Raw genomic sequence first — 25,286 nt, 5'->3', positions numbered from 1 at the left:
TAAAAAACTTGTTGTGACCCAAATCACAATAAAAATAAATAATATGGATTATTTTCTCACTTAATCGATTAATTGGGTCCAAGAAAATGTCAAAATATGTTAAGAAATGTTAATAAAAATGATAATTTTTTACCAAACTATGAAATAAAGATGTTTTCAAATTTGTCTACAAACCAAAAACAAAAAAAATCAGCATTGACAGTGCATTAATAAATAAAACTTAATTCTATGCTTTATTTCAAACATATATACATAAATTCTGGAAAAAAAACTTTAAGTGGGACCCAAAAAATATTCCCCTCGACCCATCTGTGGGTCCCAACCTAGTGTTTGAGAAGCCCACGTGTGTGTGTGTGTGTGTGTGTGTGTGTGTGCAGGGACGTACCGATGGAGCTGCAGATGCTGCTGTTGCTCTGCGCCGTCTGACTGCAGCCGCAGTCGCACCGATAATCCACCGTCACCTCCAGGCGGTCTTTGAAGCCCACGGGTTTGATGGTGAAGCTGTGGTCGGCGCCGCGCGGCGGGCAACTCCTCGCCTCCACGCTCACGTTAAAGGACACCTGCGACAGAATACGGGGCGGCCTTTAAAGGGGGCGTATTGTACCGTGTTTGTCCACGTTAAGCTAGTTCCATAAGGATGAAGCACCACAGCAGTTCAATCGCCCTGCTGAAACAGCCCTGTTCAGAACACTCTGTTTAGTAGTATCTCTTTAGGTCCACCTTAAAAGGTCCACCTTAAAAAAAACGGATGGACTCCAGGGTCAGGATGGCATTTAAGTACTTTTTTTTTTTTTTTTTACTTTAAAGGGTAAAATACATATGTAAACAATAGCAAAGCGTTCCTCTAAACTGCCGCTTCAGTTCAGCTCCGGAAACGAGTTAACAAATTAATTAAATTGACAGTAAATGTGAGTCACCAGTCCACACGACCACACTGTGGTCACATGGTCTCACAGAGTCATGTGATCACGTGAGCGACTGACGCTCGGGTTTTTTACGAGAGACGGACAAAAACAACAACAAAACCAGTCAGTGTAATCTCACAGAAATCATCTCAGATGATGGAATTCTTATGACTGTGCAGCTGTAACTGAATTAAACCAGAGGACAAAATAACACCAAATCTAATTCAAACGCTCCTGAATTAGAGGCAAAAAAAACATTTTCAGTCACTGCTTCTCAAACAAAAGTTCATTCATGTTAGCGCTCACACTAAACTCACGTAGCCTTCGTATTCACTCAGTGAGAGCATACGTACATGAGTGAGAGTGTAACTTTTCTTTCACACTTCTTGGTTTCACAGCTCCCTCTCGACTACTTTTGTCTGATCTGATTGAGATGCAGCAGGAGGCCTCCACACAGCGTTCACTGGCAGCCTGCTCCACCTCCACCTCCTTTCACTGCTCGGGGGTTTAAATAAAGAAGAATCCACCCTGTAACCCCCACCCCCCCCCCTCCGCGTTCATTCATTCATTCATTCATTCATTCATTCAGTGCATCAATCACGCTCTGCAGCAGCCGTTCCCACCCCCGACAAAAACAGCAGAGGAAAGTAAAGCAGCAGAGAAGAGGTGAAGCTCACTCTGCTCTCGCCTTTCTATACAAACTGGAGACTCAATACTAATTGTAAGTGAGGCCTGTGTGGAATATAAATGGACTGTTTCAGAGGAACAGAGCTCTGTGCACAAGTAGAAACAACACTTTAAAAAAAAAAAAAAACGTGGGAGAACACAGACACAACCGACTTTGAGGCACAGACGAGACCTCGCAAAACCAGGCTTCTTTTTTTGCGCTCCCTCGCTTGTTATTTGCACTCCCTCGCTTGTCCTTTGCGCTCCCTCACTTGTTATTTGCGCTCCCTCACTTATTCCCTCGCTTGTTATTTGCACTCCCTCGCTTGTCCTTTGCGCTCCCTTACTTGTTATTTGCGCTCCCTCACTTATTCCCTCACTTGTTATTTGCACTCCCTCGCTTGTCCTTTGCGCTCCCTTACTTGTTATTTGCGCTCCCTCACTTGCGCTCCCTCGCTTGTCCTTTGCGCCCCCTGTCTTGTTATTTGCGCTCCCACGCTTGTCCTTTGCGCTCCCACGCTTGTCCTTTGCGCTCCCTAGCTTGTTCTTTACGCTACCTAGCTTGTCCTTTGCGCTCCCTAGCTTGTCCTTTGCGCTCCCTCACTTGTTGTTCGCGCTCCCTCACTTGCGCTCCCTCGCTTGTCCTTTGCGCTCACTCGTTTGTCCATTGCGCTCCCTAGCTTGTTCTTTATGCTACCTAGCTTGTCCTTAAACGGTCCCTAGCCTGTCCTTTGCGCTCCCTCACTTGTTGTTTGCGTTACCTGATTTGTTGTTTGCGCTCACTCACTTGCGCTCCCTCGCTTGTCCTTTGTGCTCACTAGCTTGTTCTTTGTGCTCCCTCACTTGTTCTTTACACTCCCTAGCTTGTTCTTTACGCTACCTAGCTTGTTATTTACGCTACCTAGCTTGTTCTTTCCGCTCCCTAGCTTGTTCTTTGCGCTCCCTCGTTTGTTCTTTACGCTCCCTCGCTTGTTTTTTGCGCTCCCTCGCTTGTTCTTTACGCTCTCTCGCTTGTTCTTTCTTTGCGCGTGGTTTCTGTTTGTGGGCGTTTTTTTTGTTAGGAAGCAGCATGCTGATTGGCTACTGAGTTTCGGAGTGGTAGCTTGCTGGGCTTGAGAGTCGCTGTCCGTCTGGAACTCGGTTCCCGTCGACAAAATCCAACGTTTGTCAGATTATAAACGTTACATATTTACAATTTGTGGGATATTGACGGGGAAAAACTTGGGGAACTTGGGTTTCGCGAGATTTTCACGGAAAATGACATCCAAATCGTGACGATTTTTGGAGTTTATTTACAAATGAAACTCCTTTCTCAACTGATGTGGATATTGATCATGTGACCTACAAAGATTCTCCGCCTTGTTTAGAAACAAACTGGGACGGAAGCATCTCGTTTAGTGAGTCACGAGCGCTACGTCCGACACAGGAATCAAAGCGACAAAACTCAAATGTAGACGAGTTAAAAAGACTTTAAAAATCCCTGCAAACATGACATTAATCTCCAACATTTAGCAAAATAAAAGTCTAAAACCTCCATATCCAACAGAGGAGTCTGGTGTATTTAGAGTGTGGACGTAGCCTGAAGGATCCTGAGGATAAAAATCCAGCGACACGTCTCGAGGACAAGTTCAGGCTGAAAATTAAATGGTTTAAAAAATGTCAGCTTGTGCGAGTTTCTACAGGTTCTGATGAGAATAAGCACACAGAGACAGAAAGAGTCCAGTCTGAAGAACTCTGTGACGCTTCTGCTAAGTGACCACAGCGCTAATCAACGTTAACCCTCAGGCCATTATTGCTGAGCTGCTGTGGCTCTAAAAAAAAAAAAACCCCAAAAAACGCAAAAGGCAGCTTTTCTTTTTTTTAATCCCAGCTGTGTTTCACTGCCGATTGAATCCAGCTGAAAGGCAACAGGGCAAATATTCCCTCAGGAATGACGAGCCTCTGCCAAGACAGTGGATGCGACGGTAACTGGAGAGTTCCCTCGCAGAAGATTAATGAGGTAAGAAAGCAAAATATTATTTACAAATCTGTGGAGGGGGAGGTGGAGGTGGAGGGGGGGGGGAACAAAAGGAGGAGAAAGAGTCTAGGTCGGGGGGGAGAGTGAGAAGTAAATGTCGCAGGGTGGTGGTGAGTGTTCCTCACAGGTGTCTGTGAAGGTGTTTTGTTACAGTGAGAAGTAAAATAAACCTCCTCCTCTTCTTCCTCCTCCTCCTCCTCTGCAGTTTGGACTCATCAGAGAGAAACGCTGCCAAAAGTCTGGAGGAACAAGCCAGGGACTTTTTATCCTCGAGCTCCATCCACAACGCTGAATTTTGCAACGTCCAAAACACAACCCTGGAGGTTTTTGAGCTCCAGAAAGTGAGACGTTTGAAAATGCCACGGAACCGACTCCATTTTAGCTTGAAAATTCTAAAAATCATCGACTATCAGAGTGAGAAACAGCCGTGTAGAACATCTTGAGAAAAATATCTGATGCTTAATCTCAACATAAAACAGCATTTTCCTTGTAAAAACTCAAGCTCGGTCTCTCCACACCAAACCCCATAGAGAAAATCAGCGTTTTTAGCTCAGGGCGACACAGGAGCCGCTGGTCCACCGCTGCCTCGTGTGGTCAGTTTTTGTCACTGAGGTCAATCTCAACAAAGTAATTTGATAGCCGAAGTCACAAAATAACACTTTTAAACTTGCTGATGGAGGCAGCAGTGGATCAACAACTCCTGTGAACTCCCGTGTTGCTGTGATGTTAAAATCACTGATTTTCTCTATGGGGTTTGGTGCAGGGAGAGTGAGTGGTTTACACACTTCAGTTTCACCTGTTAAAACCTTTGTTTTACTGTATAAATATGATGATGACGCAGCATTCAATGCTTTACCTTGTCATTAAACAGCCTTTTCTGGCTGGAAAATAAGAGTCTGCAAACAGCTCGCTCTCCCACACCAAACCCCATAGAGAAAATCAGCGTTTTTAGCTCATGGCGAAACAGGAGCCGCTGGTCCACCGCTGCCTCGTGTGGTCAGTTTTTGTCACTGAGGTCAATCTCAACAAAGTAATTTGATAGCCAAAGTCACAAAATAACACTTTTAAACTTAGTGATGGAGGCAGCAGTGGATCAACAACTCCTGTGAACTCCCGTGTTGCTGTGATGTTAAAATCCCTGGTTTTCTCTATGGGGTTTGGTGCAGGGAGAGTGAGAGTCTAGTTTCTAATCAGAAAATGCTGCCAAACAGCTATCACAGACTTTGCCAGGTGTTTAAAATCTTGGTACACTACACATAACCGTAGTAGTATGAATGTAGCCTAAATAGAAAACGAGAGTAAAAACACTGGAAGCAGAAATTGGCTTCTATCCGTCTAAAAGCTACGAGTAAATATTTCATCACTTGAAAAGCGTTAAATGATGTAGGTGAGGAGATACAGGCCTGCGTATGAGTGAATAAATAAATGGTGTGTTCTGGTGAAGGGACTCACCGTGTCTCCGATCTTCAGGTCGGCGCACTTCTTCAGACCCGGCAGAGGTTTTCCGTCCTGACAGGTGGCGGTGAAGGACAGACTGATGTCCTCGGGGTGGTCCCACACCGTCAGCTCCACTTTAGAGCGAATGTTCTGAGGAGGACGAGGGGAGGACAAGGGGTTTGAGATAAGACGACGATTTACTGCACGCATTTCCAGCCACTTTAAAAACGACAGTTCGGGTCTTTTGAAGTGGGATTATATGGAAACGTGTATCTAAGCGGGGGGAAAAAAAGCTTATTTTAGCCATAAATAAAACCACTTGTTGAACAGAATATACACTCGCTCACATATGCACCATCTTTAGAGAGTGTTTTGCGGCTTTATCTCAACCGTTTCCAAACTTTATGAAAGTTTGAACCCTGCACCAAACCCCATTGAAAAAAAGTGACGATTTCAATTCACAGGAGACGACTCGCAGGACTCTGCTGCTGCTGCTTCATTTGGAACGTTTGCGCTACTTCAGTCGATCTGAATAAAGGATTTCAAGACGCGAAAGTCGCAAAACAACACATTTTATATATTGACACTTGTATATTGAGGCAGCAGTGGATGGATGACTCCCGTGTGCTGCGACGTAAAATCGATGATTTTCTCTATGGGGTTTGGTGCCGGGGGGGGAGGGAAACTTCTGTTTAGGTCGTGTAACAGTTATGATGTAGATTTAATTAGGTTATGTGGTTTTATTAAGCTGTCCATAGAGCTTCCTGCAAATTAAACACACACACACACTAAAATCACCTCAGTTGTTTTTTTAACTGGAGTGTGAAAGACTGAAGTGTGTGTTTGGCACATTTTTAAACTTAATCTCACCACAACCACAAGTGTGTGTGTGTGTGCGTGTGAAATACCAGCAACATCTGGTGGCACACGGACACACACACACACATTTAGTAACCGTGTGAGTTCACACCTCAAACATAATTAAAGCCCCAGTGTGTAACTTTCAAAATGACCTATATATTTAAAGTTACGCAACTGGCAGTTTTACATACACTATCGCCGTTTTAAATACAGACAAATACTTTGCGCTCATATTCTTGTCATTACGGTAGCAGTCCAATCGCAGGCGAGATTCGCCGGCGTGTCACAAATGTGTGACGTCAGCTTCTCAGTACCGTAATATTCCTAAGCTGTTGAATAACTCCAGCAGCTGCAGCGGTGGTGGTGGATGTGATGTGGCAGCAGGAATGTTAATAAAGCACTTCATTCAAACACTCCCACACACACACACACACACACACACACAAGCGTGGCACGCTGACGCCGCGGAAAAAATCTGTCCACTCCACGCAGGAAAACATGTGAATGGAAACCAGTGTCTTTAAAGAGTTCTTTGTTGTTAAAAAAAATAGAATTCAAAACGTCCTTTTTTAAACTCAGTGGCAGTGACTTTGGAATCCTGACAGATCTGCGAGGTTATTCCCTAGTTCAGGAAGTGTTTCCGAGTAAGGACGTAGGAAAGTTCTGTTTACAAACACACAACACACAGGAAGTCGCGGTCTTTACTCACGTTGTACGCCGCGATGATGAGCTGGATCACGTTCTTAGAGTCCTGGTCCAGGATCTCAACCGTCGTTCCAGGAATGAGCGCCGTGAAATTCTAATTTTAGTTTTGAAAAACAAATAAGAATATAGTGTTGTTTTTTTATATATATATATATATAAAAAGGGTGAACAGAGACAGATAAATGATAAAAAAGTACCTTATAAATAACGTAGAGACGCTTTGTGACTGCGAAGATGAGGAAGATGTTGTTTTCTGCCAGTTTCTCCCCGAGGAGACCCAGAGACGGATAATCCTGAGACAGAGACACAAATATAATCTACACTTTTCTGTGTAAACAACCTTTAGAAATTCATCATTTTGTTTCTTTCTTCAAAGCTACAGAAGAGGATTTGGACCAAAAACAGGAAAAAAAACTGTCCAAATTCTGAGATTTAAGAGATTAAATTCTGCAGAATTCTGACTTTTTTTTAATTCTGACTTTTTGAATTCTGACTTTTTTTGAATTCTGACTTTTTGAATTCTGATTTTCTTCAAAAAAAGAAATTCTGACTTCTTTTTAAAACTGAGTTTTGTTTTGTAATTCTGTCTTTTCTGGGATCCTGACTTTTTTAATTCAGTCTTTGAATTCAGACTTTTTTTATTCCGTCTTTTTTGAAATTCTGACCTTTTAAAATTCTGTCTTTTTTAATTCTGACTTTTTTCTTTTTTTTAAAATTGACTTTAAAAAAAAAAAATCAGACTTTTTTGATTTCTTCTTTTTTTCTTTTTTAAACTCTGACTTTTTTTTTAATTCTTTTTTTGAATTCTGACTTTTTTATTTCTTTAAAAAAAAAAATTCTGACTGTTTTTGAATTCTGAGATTAAAGTCAGAATTCTGGCCTATTTATATTATTATAAAAGTATTATTTTTAAAATTTTGTATCCAAAAACATTCACATGTGACTCTCATCCTCCTCCTCTTCCATAAAAAACTACAAATAACAAAGAAATCTTTCAAAATGTAACATGTAACCTGACTTTGACCAAACACACACACACACACACGAATAACACACTAACTTCCTGTCAGTGATAGTAAAAAAAAACAAAAAAACAGAGGAAATTCCAGCGTAATCTGGAGTTTCCTTGTGTTTTTCTAAGACAGCACGCCTTTATTTATCCGTCTTATTGCCCGTTAGCGGCCGAGCGTCTCACCATCTTGGTGGAGGCGCTGTACTCGCTGTCGTCGCTCAGGTGACAGAGTCCGTCGTGAGGCTCCACCAGACCTCCCAGTCTGCCGTCCAGAGCCAGGTGAGGCACGTCGTCTGTGGCAAACACCAGCAGGTGATACGCCTCCTTCCTCCAGCCGATCTCCTTCTGTGAGCCACACATCAACACTTTTATTAGAAAGAATAAAAGACATTCGGGTGAATTTAAAACTCCATGTGATAGTTACTTTCCCTGGTAACTAGTTACTTAAATAATGCTGTAATCAGTTACTTTTGGGGGGTAAAGTAACTACTCAGTGTAGGTTATTCATTACCAGGAAACCAGGAGAGCTTTTCTCGATTATTTTTGGACAAAAATGCCAATATTAAAAGTCTTAAAATCTTGCCACACATACATTAAGAAGAGGATATGAACATAAACGGACACGTTTTGAACTGTAAATGTTGTATTAAAGAGTGTAAATGAGTAATAATAGTTTTAATGACAACAAATCTTTCAGTTTTAATGTCATATTTTACATTCTGCAGGTTTTAATGACCTAGTTTGAATGATTTTGTTTGTTTATGTTGTTATTTTTGACTGTTTTTTCACTCAATTCCACTGTAAATGAGGTGGGAAAATGTTTAACGGATTTAATGCAAACATATTCTAAATTCCACAACATTTCCAAACAAACGACGACAACAATGACAGCAGCAGCAGCAGCAGCCGAGAGTTTTCTGCAGCCGAGGATAAACTTCAGTCTTTGTTGTCGTCGGGACACAAATAATCTGCCGAGTCATGCGTGAGTCGGCAGAAACGCGACGTAGAGACGCCCGACTCGAAGCAAAGTTAAAAGTTCCCCATTTTTCAATCTCTGCTTTAGTAACTATTTAAAAAAAAATCAAGATTTGAATAATCGTATCTCTGGACACAGCCCCCCCCCCTCCAGCCGACCCTTGGTCACCATGGTAACCAGTGTTGTTTGAAATAGCAGCAGCAGTGCAGTTAATTACAAGGCAGGAGAATCTCACAGGGAGTCGTTCTCTTCCTGTAGAAAACAATGTGACATTAGAAGAGGAAGAGCGACGACGATGTTTGAGCAGCTGCACCAGACTGCACTTCCTGTCTGTGTCTGTCCGTCCGTCTGTCTGTCACACGGCTTTTCATTAACAGACAAATGGGTCAGACGCTCGTCACGTGGGGACAGCACAGCACTTTCACAAGTGGAGTTTTAAAGAACTGTCCTCAACAAGTCCGAGGAGGAAGTGTTGATGATGATGATTACGAACGAGTCAAAGTGGAAAAACGCTTCACCTTACAAACGGCCGCCTGCAGGATGGCGTCGAAGCCGCCCTCAGGCGCGTCGCGGTTGCGCGACACCATCTGCTTCTGCACCTCCTGGTTGAAGCGGTCCACCTCGTCCGTCAGCGACAGGATGTGACGGAAGCCGAAGGTGGGGACGCAGTTAGGGAAGAGCTTGTATCTGCGGACGGAGACGAACACACGCAAGAGTGTAAATAAATATTCATTCATCTGTCTATTTTTCATGTGTCCCTAGTACACACACACACACACACACACACAGTATAACCCAGTTGTGAAGTGATGCGTGAGGCTGAATCGGTGAATCAGCTCCAGGGCTGAAAACGTATGACGCGCCGCAGCTTATTCAGCCTCAGTTTATTCCGTTTCTTTTCAGACGCCATTTTATTCACTGTAAATGATTCACGGAGGGAATTGTTATTATTTCTCCTTCTATTATGGGATGTTTAAGACCACGTTTAAGACGAGTGAGAGCAGAGATCTTTGTCTCAGGTGTGTTAATAAATAATAAAATATGTCATTTATCTGTGATTAGAGGCGGACTAATAATAAATCATAATAATAAGCATTAACTGATTATTGATTCTGACTTTTCTTCTCAGATTTTGATTTTTTTATTAAAAAGACAGAATTTTGGGATTAATCTCAGAACTCTAAATTTATTAGAAGAATTCTACTTTAATCTCAGACTTTTCTTCTCAGATTTCGAAAAAAAAACATTTACAAAGAAGCCAGCATTTTGGGATTAATCTCAGAACTCTGAATTTATCCATAGAATTTTACTTTAATCTCAGAAATCTCAGAGATTTTGAAAACAACAACAAACAAATGTTCACATGTGGCCCTAATCCTCTTCTATACATATATATTTACATAATATTGAGATGATATATTATTACATATTTACTGAAAATACTGTATAGAATTGCACTGCAGTGCAAAGATAAAGTGTCACATTTCAGAGACAGATGATCGATGTTGTTCAATAAATAGTGACTGAAGTTACGTTGGATTATTTGTTATCATTTAACGATATAAATACATGAAAATCTGCATGAGTCACAGAAGAACCCAGGTGAGTTGACCTCTACAGTATCTGTGATGCAAAAAATTAGATTTGACGGAAAAGTTAAGTCGAGACATTTGAAGAGTTTGGCTCATTATATCATATCTTAAAATCCAGACATGAAAACTCACCCATTGCACGGATTCTCCTGATACTTTGGCGCCGTGTAGGAGAACGGCGACATGTTCTTGTCCACGAAGGAGCCGAAGCCCAGCCTGAAGTTGCTGGTCAGCTTCCCCATCTCGTGCGCCAGCTTGGTGCCCAGGTTGCGGATGGTGTCCAGGTCGTCTTTCATGGAAAGAGACAGGTCCATCAGGTAGTAGAGGTCCACCGGGTAGTCCTCGACCTGCCGCACCTGCAGGCCGAAGAACGTCTGGTCTCCTGGACGGACGTTCGAGAAGAACGTTAGCGTTTAGGCTTTGGCTGAAAAGTTCGCATTTCTAGTTCTCCCGACTCTTCTCACCTGGCCGCAAACTGAGCGAGATTTGCTGCGGCGCGATCTGGACCACGTCATACTGCGTCGAGCCGGACCCTTTAGAACTCAGGGGCCTGTTCTGGAGCACCGAGAGGCTGCTGGTGGGGTTCTCGATGTAGCGAGCCTCGCAGCCCCTCCTCTGAAGGTTGTGACTGAAATCGCAGCGTGGCGTCAGAGTGCGGCCCTTTCCGAAATCCTGAAGGACGGAAACGAGGAAACGTTTGAGTGCAACTAGAAAAGCACTCGGAGAGCGCAAACCTCCGCCAAGGCAGCTCAGCAATCCACCCATCCCTCCATGGATCACGCCCAAAATGTAATCATGTGTTCCTGGTCCCATTGTGGACATTTCCTGAAAATTTCATCCAAATTGGTCTGTGACAGACAAAAACATTTTTGGTCCAAAATTTGACAAAAACGTCATACTATACTGTCGTCCAGAATTTGAAAAAAAAAAATTTTGGTCCAGAATTTGGCAAAAACGTCAAACTCTACTATGTCGTCCAGAATTTGAAATTTTTTGTGAAAAAAAATTTTGGTCCAAAATTTGACAAATACGTCATACTATACTATGTCGTCCAGAATTTGACAATTAAAAAAAAAGAAAAAAAGTTTGGTCCAGAATTTGGCAAAAATGTCAAACTCTTCTATGTCGTCCAGAATTTGACATTTTTTGTGGAAAAAAATGTTTTGGTCCAAAATTTGACAAAAACTTCATACTATACTAAATCGTCCAGAATTTGACAATTTCTTGGCAAAAACATTTTTGGTCCAAAATTTTACAAAAACGTCACACTATACTATGTCGTCCAGAATTTGACAATTTTTGTGAAAAAAATGTTTTGGTCTAAAATTTGACAAAAACGTCAAACTATACTAAATAGTCCAGAATTTGAAAAAAAATTTGAAAAAAAAATTTGGTCCAAGAATTTGACAAAAACGTCAAACTATACTAAATAGTCCAGAATTTGAAAAAAATTTTGAAAAAAAAATTTGGTCCAAGAATTTGACAAAAACGTCAAACTATACTAAATCGTCCAGAATTTGACAATTTTGGTGAAAAAAAATGTTCACAAGAGAGCAACAGTATCTATTTTACTACAGTTGGGAACTCCAAAATATTTTTGATTTATCTATGTTGAACTATAGTGCACCAACCAAAACGACCCCATTTTTGCAGGAACACCAGACCACAAAGATCTGGTTCTGTGATATATATATATATGTATATATATATATATATATATATGTATATATATATACATATATATATATGTATATATATATATTGCTCGATCCCTGTGGATTTAAAGTGCACAGTTAACCATCGTTTTTTTAGAAGGTTTTTCCTTCAAAATGGCGGTTGGCACTCTAATTGTGCACACATCTTGGTCTAAAACAAACAGTTTTGCAGGTGAAGTCGTACCTGTTGTGCGCACCAGGCGCAACTTGGGTGAATCAGGAGGCATTCTTCACAGGAAGTAGCACTGCCACTCATGCACACGTTAAAACCTGACAAACAGACACACAAATGAAACATAATTAAGGACAGAACGCGGCCTTGGGAGTGTGCATAAAAACAATATTTTAAAAGAACAGCTCAACCCAAACCAAACCAAAGCAAGAGTCAGTGATGATTATGTGCTGCGTTTATCTCGGGTTTGTGGACTGAATGGTTTCTACGATGATTCTAGTGTTACAGTGTAAAAAGAACAAAAACTGCAGCCAAAAAACCTCCAAAGTTGCAACACGGAGCCAACGACAACTGCTCATTAATTCACAAAAAAACCCCACTGAGATTTGATTCAAGGGTGATAAACAACATCTGTCGCTGATAGTTTTTAAGAACAAAACAAGTCAAACTGTCTGATATTTATAAAAAAACTGGGTTTGTTTGGGTTTGGGTTTGTTGTAGTCAAGACTAAGACCGGGACAAGTCAAGACCAAGAACCAGACCTGTACCAAGACCAAGGAAGGACAGGAACGAACCAGAGCGACATCAAGACAAAGTTAAAGGCAGACTAAGGCCAAATCTGTTGCAAGACCAAGACCAAGGCAGTTCCAGATCAAGTCAAGACCAAGAGAAGGCCTGACCTAGTCAAGACAAGACCAAGACCAAGACCAAGGCAGTTCCAGATCTAACTTGTACTTGAGACTGCGACCAAGATCAAGGCAGGACAAGGACTGAGTCGAGACCAAGATTAAACTTCTACATTGTTCAAGAACAAGCTGGGAGACCATTTCAAGACCTAGTCCAGACATTTACCAAGACCAAGACAGGACAAGACCCTTTATAGACCTAGGCCAGATTGTACCAAGACCAAGGCAGGACATGTAGTGGACTCCTCTGCGTCTTGATACAGTCTTAAAACACTCCAAAACTTGGTCTTAAGTCACGGTACAAGTCTAGATAGAGACAGGGTTAGTTACCTCTAGTTACCCTAACACTTATTCTCAATCTCTAGAGGTCTTGGTCTGGTTTAGTGTCTTTATTATGACTTGAAATGATGACGCAAGATCACATCACGGTATGCCGATGTCTGTGGTGCAAACACGGTCTGACGAAGTTTGTCGATGTGACGATGTTTGTGCTGCAAACACGGTCTGACCGTGATGTTGTTGCTGTAATAACAGTAATAACAGAGTGAGGACACGCTGCTGCTGCTGCTGCTCTCTGTCACCCACCTCCGGCCGTGTGCGTCAACGTTCCCAGGATCAGGCAGCAGAGAGCGGCTCGCCACATCCACGTCCCCGGGCTCCACATGGTGTCTCCGTGCGTGTCCGGGAAATCTGATAAAATCCACTCACAGCTGATGTTTATTTTTTTACCCGTTATTGTTTTTTTTTTTACAACTTTCCCATGTTAGGACCGAGTGCGTGAATACAAAACCATGACAGTGCAGCGACCGGTGATCATCCAACTAATCTGCGCTCATGCTCCAGGATCCGTGCGCTCCAGGAGGGCAGCAGCAGCAGCAGCAGCAGCAGGAGGAGGAGCGGGGTTTCCGTGGACCCGCGTCCGGACACTTCCAGAGTCTGCAGCCGTCCACGTCTCCACTACTTCGGCCACTTCTTCATCCATAAACCCGCAGACAGACACGACTCCACCGCAACAGCGACTTCTCCTCAAGGCTCCGCATTCATGGCTGCGCAACTGTGCGTCAAAAGCGAGGCAGAAAGACACGCACAAACACACGCAAACAAACTCAAATCCCCCCCCCGAAACTCCGGTGACTTTCCTCGGTCAGATTTCACTGTTGACTGTGCTCGTTTGTCCGGTTCGTGTCCCCGATGCTGACTCCGCCCACTCCAGAACCAACTAACCAGGGATTACGCAGTTAACCCGTTCACTGCTGATGTGGACACCTAGTGGTGACTCCCAGAACTGCATCCAGGATCTGTTGAATAGCTTTAAAGGTCACTAAACACACACAAAAAACGTTAAAGGTGCAGTGTGTAAAATGTGATGTCACGTGTAAAATTATTTTTTTTTAAGAAATTTTAATTTAAAAAATAAAATAAATATATATATATATATATATATATACATAATATTTAAATAATATTTTTGGACATTGTGAGGTCGTCTTAAATAAAGGCTTTCTAAAGAGTCAGGACTTGGACTTATTCTTTTTATTGAATGTTAAACAAACAAACCTACTGTGAGGAAACAAACACACTTTTAGAAAATAAACTTTTTGAAATCCCCTTCAACCTCTTATTCTTGAAATAAAAACATTAAATTTAGTGACTGCGGGAAACCAGTCATCTTTAAATGTTCCACCTTACGGCTAAAATAATCTCTGCGCAACATAAACTGTGGAAACAGCGGTTTTAGAACTAATTTAAGCTCTTTTTTTTAAGCTTTAAATTTAAAAATAAAACAACTAAAGTCATCGTCAAACCTTGAGTTCTGCTGCTGACTGAAACTCTGGTGCCATTTCTCAGATATTCCTGAGGTGAAAAAGCTTTGACACAACTAAAAATGACTATATTGACCCGTTCTTACTTAAAAATCTAATTCAGTCACTGTGGCAAACACGCAGACTTGTAAAGTACCTCAAAACACAATTCTAGAAATCTTTTAAAACAGATTTCTTCAAAAAAAAGCAACTGCTTTTTAATCCAACTAAAACCCACATGTTGGAGTTTGCAGAAACTCTGCTCTTAATAATGAAAAACCTTCGAAATACTTGTTAAAACAAACACTGATTCTATGACAGCAGCTCAGACGCCATGTCTCTGATGGTGCTGAGCGGCAGACGAATGAGGACGCCCCGGTGTTTGGCCCTCAGCTGCACCAGAGCGTCCACAAACCTCTGCCTGTCCATGCCGGGGTGAAGGCGCCTCAGCTCCGACATCAGGTAGTCGATGCTGTCCATGGTGCCAAAGTGCTGCGGGACAAACGTGCCGTGGGCCGTGGGCGTGAAGGACACCACCGTCCTCCTCCTGACGCCGGAGCTCACGGGCGGAGGAAACGTCGACTTGAGAGAGGACGCCGTGTTTGACTGAGGGACGAGAAGGAGACTGAGCAACGCGACGGAATGTGGACGAGGCGGGAAATACCTGAGAGATTTAGCTACGGAAAACTGAAGAGACACAGAAAAGGTTTGGATCCTCTTTTTAAAACAGAGACAATCAGTTTCTGTAGATTATATCTGATTTTTACACGCGATACAGATATTTATTATGAGTGTCGTGTTTTCAATAAAGTATTCTGAGATTATAGTCAGAATCAGAAAGTTGGCATTCTGAGATTAAAGTCAAAATCGGAAATTCCGAGATTAACGGCATAATCAGAAAGTTGGAACTCTGAGATTAAAGTCAGAATCAGAAAGTTGGCATTCCAAGATTAAAGTCAGAAATCAGAATTCTGAGATTAACGGCAGAATCGGAAAGTTGGAACTCTGAGATTAAAGTCAGAATTAGAATTCTGAGATTATAGTCTGAATCAGAAAGTTGGCATTCTGAGATTAGTCAGAAATTATAATTCCGAGATTAAAGTCAGAATCAGAAAGTTGGAACTCTGAGATTAAAGTCAGAATCAGAAAGTTGGCATTCCAAGATTAAAGTCAGAAATCAGAATTCTGAGATTAAAGGCAGAATCATAATTCTGAGATTATAGTCTGAATCAGAAAGTTGGAACTCTGAGATTAAAGTCAGAAATCATAATTCTGAGATTAAAGTCAGAATCAGAAAGTTGGAATTCTGAGAGCAAAGTTGGAATTCTGAGATTAAAGTCAGTATCAGAATGTTGGAACTCTGAGATTAAAGTCAGAAATCATAATTCTGAGATTAAAGTCAGAATCAGAAAGTTGGAATTCTGAGAGCAAAGTTGGAATTCTGAGATTAAAGTCAGTATCAGAATGTTGGAACTCTGAGATTAAAGTCAGAAATCATAATTCTGAGATTAAAGTCAGAATCAGAATGTCGGAATTCTGAGAAAATTCCTAAATTCATGGGGACCTCAGTGTTTAAGGGTCTAGCTGTGGATAAGACAGCATTGGTGTCCACTCTCACCTCCTCTCTGTCAGAGACTCTGGGTTCAGTTGTGAGCGTCTGTCGTCTGGTGTCGTCTTCCTGTGAGGACATGGATGAAGATGAAGCAGCAGCAGAGGAACCAGCAGCTCCTGGTCCACTGATGATCTCCACGTGTAAAGTGTGACCGTCCACGCTGAAGTCGTTCATCTCCTTCACCGCGGCCTCAGCAGACTGGAGGTCACTTACCGTCGCTATGGCAACGCTGTAGAACACAGACAGCGACGACACAGAAGTCACAGAAAAAGTCTTTAAAAGTGATAAATGTAAATAATGAAACATGTGGTAACAAATGCAGAAAACACAGATAATAAAAGTCAGAGGAACTCACCTCAGATGGTTCTTTAAAACACTGATTTTCACATCAGAGGCTCCATATTTCTCAAACCACATCATCACTTCACTCTGGCAGAGACAACACAGGTTTTTGTTATAGAGCCTGCACTGCCCCCTGCTGGCAAGTAAACAGAAATCAACTTTTATTCTTGGCTGCAGCGAGATGGTGCGCGCTCACCTCTGTGACATCACCGGGCAGGTTAGTGACACGCAGCAGTGACGTGGAGTCAGTGGCCTCGTCGAGTGCACAGTCTGTGGCAGAGATGTTGGCAGGTGTTCACATCCCACAATAAACATGATTATTTCTTTAGAAATGATGATTGTGATTAAATTACATTTCAAACGCGGCTTACTGTTGGAGACAGTAATTCTTCTCAGATTTCGAAAAAAAAACATTTACAAAGAAGCCAGCATTTTGGGATTAATCTCAGAACTCTGAATTTATCCATAGAATTTTACTTTAATCTCAGAAATCTCAGAGATTTTGAAAACAACAACAAACAAATGTTCACATGTGGCCCTAATCCTCTTCTATACATATATATTTACATAACATTTAGATGATATATTATTACATATCTACTGAAAATACTGTATAGAATTGCACTGCAGTGCAAAGATAAAGTGTCACATTTCAGACACAGATGATCGATGTTGTTCAATAAATAGTGACTGAAGTTACGTTGGATTATTTGTTATCATTTAACGATATAAATACATGAGAATCTGCATGAGTCACAGAAGAACCCAGGTGAGTTGACCTCTACAGTATCTGTGATGCAATAAATTAGATTTGACTGAAAAGTTAAGTCGAGACATATGAAGAGTTTGGCTCATTATATTATATTATATCTTAAAATCCAGACATCCAAACTCCAAACTCACCCATTGCACGGATTCTCCTGATACTTTGGCGCCGTGTAGGAGAACGGCGACATGTTCTTGTCCACGAAGGAGCCGAAGCCCAGCCTGAAGTTGCTGGTCAGCTTCCCCATCTCGTGCGCCAGCTTGGTGCCCAGGTTGCGGATGGTGTCCAGGTCGTCTTTCATGGAAAGAGACAGGTCCATCAGGTAGTAGAGGTCCACCGGGTAGTCCTCGACCTGCCGCACCTGCAGGCCGAAGAACGTCTGGTCTCCTGGACGGACGTTCGAGAAGAACGTTAGCGTTTAGGCTTTGACTGAAAAGTTCACATTTCTAGTTCTCCCGACTCTTCTCACCTGGCCGCAAACTGAGCGAGATTTGCTGCGGCGCGATCTGGACCACGTCATACTGCGTCGAGCCGGACCCTTTAGAACTCAGGGGCCTGTTCTGGAGCACCGAGAGGCTGCTGGTGGGGTTCTCGATGTAGCGAGCCTCGCAGCCCCTCCTCTGAAGGTTGTGACTGAAATCGCAGCGTGGCGTCAGAGTGCGGCCCTTTCCGAAATCCTGAAGGACGGAAACGAGGAAACGTTTGAGTGCAACTAGAAAAGCACTCGGAGAGCGCAAACCTCCGCCAAGGCAGCTCAGCAATCCACCCATCCCTCCATGGATCACGCCCAAAATGTAATCATGTGTTCCTGGTCCCATTGTGGACATTTCCTGAAAATTTCATCCAAATTGGTCTGTGACAGACAAAAAAATTTTTGGTCCAAAATTTGACAAAAACGTCATACTATACTATGTCGTCCAGAATTTGAAAAATCTTTTCGAAAAAAAAAAAGTTTGGTGCAGAATTTGGCATAAACGTCAAACTCTACAATGTCGTCCAGAATTTTACATTTTTTGTGAAAAAAAATTTTGGTCCAAAATTTGACAAATACGTCATACTATACTATGTCGTCCAGAATTTGACAATTTAAAAAAAAAAAAAAAGTTTGGTCCAGAATTTGGCAAAAATGTCAAACTCTTCTATGTGGTTCAGAATTTGACATTTTTTGTGGAAAACATTTTTTGGTCCAAAATTTGACAAAAACTTCATACTATACTAAATCATCCAGAATTTGACAATTTCTTGGCAAAAACATTTTTGGTCCAAAATTTTACAAAAACGTCACACTATACTATGTCGTCCAGAATTTGACAATTTTTGTGAAAAAAATGTTTTGGTCTTAAATTTGACAAAAACGTCAAACTATACTAAATAGTACAGAATTTGAAACATTTAAAAAAAAAAAAATTTGGTCCAAGAATTTGACAAAAACGTCAAACTACTTAATTGTCCAATTTTGGTGAAAAATTTTCACAAGAGAGCAACAATCTCTATTTTACTACAGTTGGGAACTCCAAAAAAATGTTGATTTATCTATTTAACTATAGTGCACCAACCAAAACGACCCCATTTTTGCAGGAACACCAGACCACAAAGATCTGGTTCTGTGATATATATATATATATATATATATACGTATATATATATATATATATATATACATACATATATATATATATACATACATATATACATATATATATATATACATATATATATATATATACATATATATATATATATATATATACATATATATATATATATATATACACACATATATACATATATACACATATATATATATACATATACATATATACATATATACACATATATATATATATATATATACATATATACACATATATATATATATATATACATATATACACATATATATATATATATATATATATACATATATATGTATATATATATTGCTTGATGTGGATTTAAAGTGCACAGTTAACCGTTCGTTTTTATAGAAGGTTTTCCCTTCAAAATGGCGGTTGGCTCTCTAATTGTGCACACATCTTGGTCTAAAACAAACAGTTTTGCAGGTGAAGTCGTACCTGTTGTGCGCACCAGGCGCAACTTGGGTGAATCAGGAGGCATTCTTCACAGGAAGTAGCACTGCCACTCATGCACACGTTAAAACCTGACAAACAGACACACAAATGAAACATAATTAAGGACAGAACGCGGCCTTGGGAGTGTGCATAAAAACAATATTTTAAAAGAACAGCTCAACCCAAACCAAACCAAAGCAAGAGTCAGTGATGATTATGTGCTGCGTTTATCTCGGGTTTGTGGACTGAATGGTTTCTACGATGATTCTAGTGTTACAGTGTAAAAAGAACAAAAACTGCAGCCAAAAAACCTCCAAAGTTGCAACACGGAGCCAACGACAACTGCTCATTAATTCACAAAAAAAACCCACTGAGATTTGATTCAAGGGTGATAAACAACATCTGTCGCTGATAGTTTTTGAGAACAAAACAAGTCAAACTGTCTGATATTTATAAAAAAAACTGGGTTTGTTTGGGTTTGGGTTTGTTGTAGTCAAGACTAAGACCGGGACAAGTCAAGACCAAGAACCAGACCTGTATCAAGACCAAGGAAGGACAGGAACGAACCAGAGCGACATCAAGACAAAGTTAAAGGCAGACTAAGGCCAAATCTGTTGCAAGACCAAGACCAAGGCAGTTCCAGATCAAGTCAAGACCAAGAGAAGGCCTGACCTAGTCAAGACAAGACCAAGACTAAGACCAAGGCCGTTCCAGACCTTACTTGTACTTGAGACTGCGACCAAGATCAAGGCAGGACAAGGACTGAGTCGAGACCAAGATTAAACTTCTACATTGTTCAAGAACAAGCTGGGAGACCATTTCAAGACCTAGTCCAGACATTTACCAAGACCAAGACAGGACAAGACCCTTTATAGACCTAGGCCAGATTGTACCAAGACCAAGGCAGGACATGTAGTAGTATGTCTGTGGTGCAAACACGGTCTGACGAAGTTTGTCGATGTGACTATGTTTGTGCTGCAAACACGGTCTGACCGTGATGTTGTTGTTGTAATAACAGTAATAACAGAGTGAGGACACGCTGCTGCTGCTGCTGCTGCTGCTCTCTGTCACCCACCTCCGGCCGTGTGCGTCAACGTTCCCAGGATCAGGCAGCAGAGAGCGGCTCGCCACATCCACGTCCCCGGGCTCCACATGGTGTCTCCGTGCGTGTCCGGGAAATCTGATAAAATCCACTCACAGCTGATGTTTATTTTTTTACCCGTTATTGTTTTGTTTTTTTACAACTTTCCCATGTTAGGACCGAGTGCGTGAATACAAAACCATGACAGTGCAGCGAGGTTTAAAAACAAACCCCGGGCCGGTGATCATCCAACTAATCTGCGCTCATGCTCCAGGATCCGTGCGCTCCAGGAGGGCAGCAGCAGCAGCAGCAGCAGGAGGAGGAGGAGCGGGGTTTCCGTGGACCCGCGTCCGGACACTTCCAGAGTCTGCAGCCGTCCACGTCTCCACTACTTCGGCCACTTCTTCATCCATAAACCCGCAGACAGACACGACTCCACCGCAACAGCGACTTCTCCTCAAGGCTCCGCATTCATGGCTGCGCAACTGTGCGTCAAAAGCGAGGCAGAAAAACACGCACAAACACACGCAAACAAACTCAAATCCCCCCCCCGAAACTCCGGTGACTTTCCTCGGTCAGATTTCACTGTTGACTGTGCTCGTTTGTCCGGTTCGTGTCCCCGATGCTGACTCCGCCCACTCCAGAACCAACTAACCAGGGATTACGCAGTTAACCCGTTCACTGCTGATGTGGACACCTAGTGGTGACTCCCAGAACTGCATCCAGGATCTGTTTAATAGCTTTAAAGGTCACTAAACACACACAAAAACGTTAAAGGTGCAGTGTGTAAAATGTGATGTCATGTGTAAAATAATTTTTTTTAAAGAAATTTTAATAAAAAAATAAAATAATATATATATATATATATATAAATAATATTTAAATAATATTTTTGGACATTAAATAAAGGCTTTCTAAAGAGTCAGGACTTGGACTTATTATTTTTATTGAATGTTAAACAAACAAACCTACTGTGAGGAAACAAACATTCTTTTAGAAAATAAACTTTTTGAAATCCTCTTCAACCTCTTATTCTTGAAATAAAAACATTAAATTTAGTGACTGCGGGAAACCAGTCATCTTTAAATGTTCCACCTTACGGCTAAAATAATCTCTGCGCAACATAAACTGTGGAAACAGCGGTTTTAGAACTAATTTAAGCTCTTTTTTTAAGCTTTAAATTTTAAAATAAAACAACTAAAGTCATCGTCAAACCTTGAGTTCTGCTGCTGACTGAAACTCTGGTGCCATTTCTCAGATATTCCTGAGGTGAAAAAGCTTTGACACAACTAAAAATGACTATATTGACCCGTTCTTACTTAAAAATCTAATTCAGTCACTGTGGCAAACACGCAGACTTGTAAAGAACCTCAAAACACAATTCTAGAAATCTTTTTAAACAGATTTCTTCAAAAAAAAAGCAACTGCTTTTTTAATCCAACTAAAACCCACATGTTGGAGTTTGCAGAAACTCTGCTCTTAATAATGAAAAACCTTCGAAATACTTGTTAAAACAAACACTGATTCTATGACAGCAGCTCAGACGCCATGTCTCTGATGGTGCTGAGCGGCAGACGAATGAGGACGCCCCGGTGTTTGGCCCTCAGCTGCACCAGAGCGTCCACAAACCTCTGCCTGTCCATGCCGGGGTGAAGGCGCCTCAGCTCCGACATCAGGTAGTCGATGCTGTCCATGGTGCCAAAGTGCTGCGGGACAAACGTGCCGTGGGCCGTGGGCGTGAAGGACACCACCGTCCTCCTCCTGACGCCGGAGCTCACGGGCGGAGGAAACGTCGACTTGAGAGAGGACGCCGTGTTTGACTGAGGGACGAGAAGGAGACTGAGCAACGCGACGGAATGTGGACGAGGCGGGAAATACCTGAGAGATTTAGCTACGGAAAACTGAAGAGACACAGAAAAGGTTTGGATCCTCTTTTTAAAACAGAGACAATCAGTTTCTGTAGATTATATCTGATTTTTACACGCGATACAGATATTTATTATGAGTGTCGTGTTTTCAATAAAGTATTCTGAGATTATAGTCAGAATCAGAAAGTTGGCATTCTGAGATTAAAGTCAAAATCGGAAATTCCGAGATTAACGGCATAATCAGAAAGTTGGAACTCTGAGATTAAAGTCAGAATCAGAAAGTTGGCATTCCAAGATTAAAGTCAGAAATCAGAATTCTGAGATTAACGGCAGAATCGGAAAGTTGGAACTCTGAGATTAAAGTCAGAATTAGAATTCTGAGATTATAGTCTGAATCAGAAAGTTGGCATTCTGAGATTAGTCAGAAATTATAATTCCGAGATTAAAGTCAGAATCAGAAAGTTGGAACTCTGAGATTAAAGTCAGAATCAGAAAGTTGGCATTCCAAGATTAAAGTCAGAAATCAGAATTCTGAGATTAAAGGCAGAATCATAATTCTGAGATTATAGTCTGAATCAGAAAGTTGGAACTCTGAGATTAAAGTCAGAAATCATAATTCTGAGATTAAAGTCAGAATCAGAAAGTTGGAATTCTGAGAGCAAAGTTGGAATTCTGAGATTAAAGTCAGTATCAGAATGTTGGAACTCTGAGATTAAAGTCAGAAATCATAATTCTGAGATTAAAGTCAGAATCAGAAAGTTGGAATTCTGAGAGCAAAGTTGGAATTCTGAGATTAAAGTCAGTATCAGAATGTTGGAACTCTGAGATTAAAGTCAGAAATCATAATTCTGAGATTAAAGTCAGAATCAGAATGTCGGAATTCTGAGAAAATTCCTAAATTCATGGGGACCTCAGTGTTTAAGGGTCTAGCTGTGGATAAGACAGCATTGGTGTCCACTCTCACCTCCTCTCTGTCAGAGACTCTGGGTTCAGTTGTGAGCGTCTGTCGTCTGGTGTCGTCTTCCTGTGAGGACATGGATGAAGATGAAGCAGCAGCAGAGGAACCAGCAGCTCCTGGTCCACTGATGATCTCCACGTGTAAAGTGTGACCGTCCACGCTGAAGTCGTTCATCTCCTTCACCGCGGCCTCAGCAGACTGGAGGTCACTTACCGTCGCTATGGCAACGCTGTAGAACACAGACAGCGACGACACAGAAGTCACAGAAAAAGTCTTTAAAAGTGATAAATGTAAATAATGAAACATGTGGTAACAAATGCAGAAAACACAGATAATAAAAGTCAGAGGAACTCACCTCAGATGGTTCTTTAAAACACTGATTTTCACATCAGAGGCTCCATATTTCTCAAACCACATCATCACTTCACTCTGGCAGAGACAACACAGGTTTTTGTTATAGAGCCTGCACTGCCCCCTGCTGGCAAGTAAACAGAAATCAACTTTTATTCTTGGCTGCAGCGAGATGGTGCGCGCTCACCTCTGTGACATCACCGGGCAGGTTAGTGACACGCAGCAGTGACGTGGAGTCAGTGGCCTCGTCGAGTGCACAGTCTGTGGGAGAGATGTTGGCAGGTGTTCACATCCCACAATAAACATGATTATTTCTTTAGAAATGATGATTGTGATTAAATTACATTTCAAACACGGCTTACTGTTGGAGACGGTCGTTGGGTCTGGTTGTGTCTCAGCGGGTCCTGGTCCAGAAAGGTCCAGGCCTTCTTCAGCATCGTACCAGGCCTCGTCTGGTTCACACTCACCTTGGCGATTGCTCCTGTCTTGCGGTATGAGAGCGACCGCTCTCTTTGACTTCATCGTCTTCTCCGACGTTGCCTTTTTTCCCTGCGTCTGAGATTCCTGGAAAAAAAATCAACGGATTAGAGTCTTACAGTTATTTTCAAACACTGTGGAGGAGAACGTTCTTCTGTGAACGTACCAGGAACATGCCATCACCACAGTGTCCACGGTGGTCTTCACCTGATGTCTTCTCCTGTGGACTCCTGAGGATCATCTAAACAGGCAGATTACACTTGTTGATCCTAGATCACCGCAGTTTTAAATGTTCTGATATGATGGCGTTCATAGATTAAGTCTAAGCAGAGCAGGAGTGTAACTCGCTCCTGAGCTTATCTTCTCAGAGTCGACGAAACACCGCATCGTCTTAAATATCATGATAACATCATATCATGGCTTAAATATTGTGATATTTATCGTATCATGGCCTAAATATTGTGATAATAAAGCGTGATATATATCGTAGTGTGGCTTAAATTTCGTACTGTGGCTAAAATATCGTATTTTAGCTTAAATATCTCGACAATATATCGCGATATATCGTATCGCAACGTAAATATTGTGATAATATCGTATCGTAGCTTAAATATTGTGATAATATCCTATCGTAGCTTTAATATCGTGGTAAAATCGTATCATGTCTTAAATATCGTTTGGAGTCTTAAATATCATGATAATATCGTATTGTAGCTTAAATATTGTGTACTATATCGTGATAATATCATATTGTAGCTTAAATATCGTGATACTATATCGTGATATATCGTACTGTGACTTGAATATTGTGATAATATCGTATCGTAGCTTAAATAGTGTGTTAATAGTGTATTGTGGCTAAAATATCATATTGTAGCTTAAATATCTTGATAATATATCGTGATATATCGTATTGTAGCTTAAATATTGTGATAACCGTATCATGTCTTAAATATCGTTTTGAGTCTTAAATATCATGATAATATCATATTGTAGCTTAAATATCGTGATATATCGTATTGTGACTTAAATATTGTGATAATGTCGTATCGTGGCTTAAATATTGTGATACTTATCCCATCATGGCCTAAATATTGTGATAATATAGCGTGATATATATCGTATTGTGGCTAAAATAATGGATTGTAGCTTAAATATCTTGATAATATATCGTATTGTGTCAATAGTGTATTGTGGCTAAAATATCATATTG

The 25,286-nt window shown here is 41.2% G+C and overlaps 2 protein-coding genes across 2 annotated transcripts in view; both read right to left on the bottom strand.

Moving 5' to 3' along the window:
• itgb5 (integrin, beta 5) overlaps positions 1-13,880 on the bottom strand; it is a 37,697-nt gene extending 23,817 nt beyond the window's left edge. The window contains exons 1-10 of the mRNA XM_083903256.1: positions 13,330-13,880; positions 12,071-12,156; positions 10,636-10,843; positions 10,304-10,553; positions 9,098-9,266; positions 7,787-7,948; positions 6,789-6,884; positions 6,596-6,685; positions 5,041-5,175; positions 386-560 (exon numbers count right to left, since the gene is read on the bottom strand). Of these exons, the coding sequence (XP_083759382.1) occupies positions 386-560; positions 5,041-5,175; positions 6,596-6,685; positions 6,789-6,884; positions 7,787-7,948; positions 9,098-9,266; positions 10,304-10,553; positions 10,636-10,843; positions 12,071-12,156; positions 13,330-13,408 (1,450 nt within the window). The 5' untranslated portion in view covers positions 13,409-13,880. The remainder of the gene's footprint in view (positions 1-385; positions 561-5,040; positions 5,176-6,595; positions 6,686-6,788; positions 6,885-7,786; positions 7,949-9,097; positions 9,267-10,303; positions 10,554-10,635; positions 10,844-12,070; positions 12,157-13,329) is intronic.
• A 978-nt stretch (positions 13,881-14,858) lies between these two features.
• Positions 14,859-20,994, bottom strand: LOC310938361 (uncharacterized protein; the record flags this gene model as incomplete). The annotated part of the gene is made up of 9 exons (XM_083902854.1): positions 20,414-20,994; positions 19,342-19,427; positions 17,736-17,943; positions 17,404-17,653; positions 16,872-16,888; positions 16,697-16,770; positions 16,514-16,587; positions 16,165-16,387; positions 14,859-15,152 (listed from the first exon to the last, which is right to left on the bottom strand). Exons 1-9 carry the CDS (start codon positions 20,490-20,492, stop codon positions 14,859-14,861), a joined length of 1,305 nt encoding a protein of 434 aa, XP_083758980.1. The 5' UTR covers positions 20,493-20,994.
• Positions 20,995-25,286: the final 4,292 nt, after the last annotated feature.

This window comes from Microchirus variegatus (assembly GCF_963457635.1).
Source record: "Microchirus variegatus genome assembly, chromosome: 16".
In the NCBI taxonomy this organism is placed as follows: domain Eukaryota; kingdom Metazoa; phylum Chordata; class Actinopteri; order Pleuronectiformes; family Soleidae; genus Microchirus; species Microchirus variegatus.
The sequence above is the reverse complement of the archived record's forward strand: the minus strand, read 5'-3'. Positions and strand labels throughout refer to the sequence as shown.